Source organism: Leucoraja erinacea, chromosome 1, assembly GCF_028641065.1.
Source record: "Leucoraja erinacea ecotype New England chromosome 1, Leri_hhj_1, whole genome shotgun sequence".
Taxonomy (NCBI): Eukaryota; Metazoa; Chordata; class Chondrichthyes; order Rajiformes; family Rajidae; genus Leucoraja; species Leucoraja erinaceus.
In genome coordinates, this window is record NC_073377.1 from 54,521,434 (window position 1) to 54,525,644 (window position 4,211).

At 43.5% G+C, this 4,211-nt stretch overlaps 1 protein-coding gene across 1 annotated transcript; it reads right to left on the reverse strand.

Annotated features, from left to right (window-relative positions):
- Positions 1-1,583: 1,583 nt before the first annotated feature.
- Positions 1,584-3,985, reverse strand: htr1aa (5-hydroxytryptamine (serotonin) receptor 1A a). The gene has a single exon (XM_055637980.1). The coding sequence runs from the start codon at positions 3,337-3,339 to the stop codon at positions 2,110-2,112; it is 1,230 nt and encodes a 409-aa protein (XP_055493955.1). The 5' UTR covers positions 3,340-3,985; the 3' UTR covers positions 1,584-2,109.
- Positions 3,986-4,211: the final 226 nt, after the last annotated feature.

The window sequence follows — 4,211 nt, forward strand, 5'->3', positions numbered from 1 at the left end:
ATTCTAGTAGCAGTTGTGAACTACCCATTGTTCGGGGGGGGGGGGGGGGGGGGGTTGAGGATTTGCCTATCGTTCTCCTCGGCCGAGAATTCACATTGTGTCTTTCTGTGTCAACCGAGTGTTGCTTTACTCTAAACGACAATCGGTATTCTGAACAAGGGTCTTGACCCGACACGTCCCCCATTCCTTCTATCTAGAGCTGCTGCCTGTCCCGCTGAGTTACTCCAGCATTTTGTATATATCATCTGTATTACCCTGATTGGTTTCAAGTGACATCCAGTTGAAACAGGAGCACGACAGCGCCTACACCTGTTCGGCGTTTTACCCGCACGTTTATTCGTTAACATTGGCTTCTCTCATCCGCCAACTTTCCCCATCATCTCAGCTCTGTTTCTAAAGCGACCCTCCAAGCCAATAGCCAGATTTACCCTTCCTCAGAAGGCACTCAATCTTATGGGGCAGGTGACAGGTGACAGGGCTTGCGGGGAGAGCACCTACGAATCTACATAGTGCCTTGCATTAGGAGGCAAGGAGTCATTGAAATGATCACCGCCCTTCGTTAGAGATCATTAAATAGCGCTGTCGGGATACAATGAGGTTGTAGAAAAGAGTGATAGATTGAACCGCAATAAATTGAAATCGATCAGAACATTATTTCAGAAGACTTTACTTAATGGAGTCCAATGTCGTCGAACTGGAACTGGGCCGGGACTGGGAAGAAACAAATCCAGACCAGTAAGTAAGTCACAGTTCATGTGACTTGTTGACACAGTCTTGGATAGTCTCCAGTTTTCTGGAGTTGGTCGATGATCTTCTTACAGTTAAGAAGACGGGTTACTGAAATATGACAGGTGCAATATGCATCATCAAACAATTAATGCTTCATATAATTATAAATCGACATTTGTGTCAAATACCTGCCTTTTAACTGCTGCTTAAATTACAGGCGTAACATAACCACCCGTCACCGCAGATTGCACAAAAGACTATTTGCATTTGATGTATTGTTTAACTTTCTGTTAAACAGCTCAGGCTACAATAAACCTGATGATTTGGAGACGTGTTGGTCTATCAGTTAACGGATTCGCCCCCCATTTCAGATGGCCGTTAAGATTCAACTACTGGAGTGGGTCATTTATAACCCAAGCCACATAAATATTTAAACGTCCTTCGGGGCTCCAGTGAACCTGAGAGGATTTTTATGATATTTCTGTACTTGTTTATACGAGTCCATGTGCATTTAAATCGTCCATTTTTTCCTAAGGGCTATAATTTTCCAGAATGGGTTGGGGAGGGGGAGTTTGATTATACTCGCCTCGATATTCAGGTATTTAATTATCTGTATAGTAGCTTCTAACCACTCTGTTGCTGGATCCATACAGCAGTTTCTAGCCATGGAGCACTCTCATCAGTTAAATTAAAACAATTTATTTTCATGCCAATTACCTAACACCATGAAATTGTTTACATAAGTTAATGCATCGCTGGAGGCAGTGGGATAAATGGTATGAATTTCGGCCCCACTGTCCCTGCATTGTACGCAGTTCAATAAACGCACACAAGCATGTATTTTCTTTTAACTGGCGAGTTTTATTTTGCATTAAGTGGAAGTCACTGTTACTGATTGCGAACGATCACTGGCCCAACTCTGCAACTTCGAAAAAAATCACAAAAGTAAAGACTAGCAGAAAACCTCAGCACACGGCATACGTGGGGTTGTGAGACACACATCAAGTGAAGACAGGTATCAGTTTTCGTCTACAAATGGTGCCGCTTAGCTCGGCACATTGACAGCTGCGGATACAAGGTCCAGAATTGCGTGGTTAAATCGCAGAACAACACGGACACTTTCCAATTAGGTTTCAAGGAAACAACGATTATATCGAAACTGGATAGGCCTTTGTCTTCTAATTTGAAATGTTGTTTGAAATGTGATGTCAGCACGAATGTTGTCATGTGTACAGCAATGCCAATCTGATACAAGTTGAATCCAGTTGTCTTCGTGCCACAAGTACAGACTAAAATAAATGTTAAATACATTACGTTAAAATTGTATGGTTTGTTTTTGGACTAATGCACCACAGTAATGAATTTGGAATGATGGTTGAATTATTGCCTGCAGAACTTGCATTTTACAATTTTTTTGAAAGCACTTTGGAAATCCTTATTGAAATAAGCATAAATTATGGGATTTAGGAGAGAATTGGAATAGCCTTGCCAGTTGATGACTGCGTGGAGCCACATTGGCATGTAACAGTGCGGTCCACAGAATGGCAGTACAAGGGCAACGATGAAAAATGGCAACCAGCAGAAGATGAAGGTGCCCATAATGATGCCCAAAGTTTTCACCGTTTTCCGCTCGCGGGCGAGGGCCACTTTTCTCTTGGCTTCAACGTTCTTATCATTCCTCGCCTCAAAGCAAAATGTCAATTGGCTGTTGGTGTGGCTGGGCAGAGGAAGGTGACCTTTGGGGTGGTAGTGGTGCAGCTCGATAACTTCTAAAGCTGGCCCTTCTTCCCCGTGCCGAGTGGCCCCGTTGATGCAGGCAGGCTTGGGCTCCACGCTCCTCCTCCAGTTCTTGCTGTTCTCACCGTTGCTTTTCTTTTGCGCGACGGCTGGAGAAACAGTCAGGCAAGTGTCTGCTACTTTTTGCTTCTCCGATTTCTTCACCGTTTTGCGTATGCGGAACCTGGCGGCTTTGAATATCCTTCCATACAGGACTAACATCAATATTAGCGGGATGTAAAAGGCACCGAAAGTGGAATAAATGGTATAGCCGGGGTCTTGACTAATATTACAAGCATCGGGATCAGCTCTGTCTTCGGGCTTTCTCCAGCCTAACATGGGTGGGATTGAAATTAAAAATCCGACCAGCCATGTCAAGCTTATTAGAATAGCGGCTCGTCTCGGAGTCCTCTTGTTCACATAGTCTATTGGATCAGTAATAGCCCAGTATCTGTCCAAAGCAATCGCGCAAAGGTGCAGGATAGAAGATGTACAACATAACACATCTAAAGAGATAAAAATGTCACAGGTTACCTGTCCCAGGGTCCATTTGTTCAGAACTTGATACAGAGCAGCCATGGGTAGTACCAACACCGACACCATCAGATCGGTGACAGCAAGTGACCCTATTAGATAGTTGGCTACATTTTGTAGAGAACGCTCCAGTGCTATAGCGGCGATCACACAAGCATTCCCAATAATAGAGCAGAGGATCATAGTTCCTATAAACAGTGAAGTTATAATCTGGTAACTCAGCGTCACCTCCGAAAAGTTCGTATTGTTTTCCTTGGTGAACCCCGAGTAGGAAAAGGTGCTGTCGTTGTACATTTCCATGGTGAGATCGCCAAGGAGCCGAGGAGAAGTTGTGTCAAGCGTGCGGTCTGCAAATTCCCGGCGAAACTACATTATTTAAATGAGAAGGTGAAGTCCTAAACACATCGAACACGTCGCCACATTTTCTTATTTCTATAAATCATTGGCGTTTCGCTCAACGAATGATGACTGAGTGAATTAATATATACCGCCGTCCAGGATACGTCAGATAGCTAATAGGTCTCTGGAGTGCGCCTTTCCTTACTGGTACTGATGTTGGTGCAACTGAGAGCGGCTAGGAGCACGGCTGCATTTTTCCTCCTCATTTGTTCCTTTTGACTCACGCCTCGAGTATCCAGATTTCCCACGTCCAAAAAATACAAATTTTCTTCTCATTATGCCTCAACCAGGTCTGATTCTTGGATCAATAATACGGACGGCGTTGGTCATTAGCTCACGTCGCTCGGCCGTTTTCTGCGCGTATCTTTCCCAACGTGATGACATTAAGAATGAAATGTGTCTCTTGCTTGTTTCTAGTGGTGCAGCCGGGGGTCCGTTCACCTTTCCTCATCTGTTGCCGTTTGTTTTTGCTGTATATTCTGTTGCAGCCGAAACTTGAAAACTACAGTATTAAAAACAAATGTTAACAATTAGCTACGAATTTACATTTGAGTGTGAAGTAACACCCGATAAAGAATTATTTCATCATTAACATCTTCGGCTTCCATAACTTTTTTTTCCCGTGCGTTATTTTCCAAATTACAGGGTTGAGAGATTTCACATTGTTGAACACTTCTGAACAACCCAAAGCATCGAAGCTAAATAGAGCTCTGTCTCTTCATGTATAATGGTTAATCAGCCAAATGTAGGGATCAAATATACAGTGTTAATGG

Excerpts from the sequence above, each read along its gene's own strand:
- htr1aa (XM_055637980.1), bottom strand. The coding sequence starts at position 3,339 with ATGGAAATGTACAACGACAGCACCTTTTCCTACTCGGGGTTCACCAAG.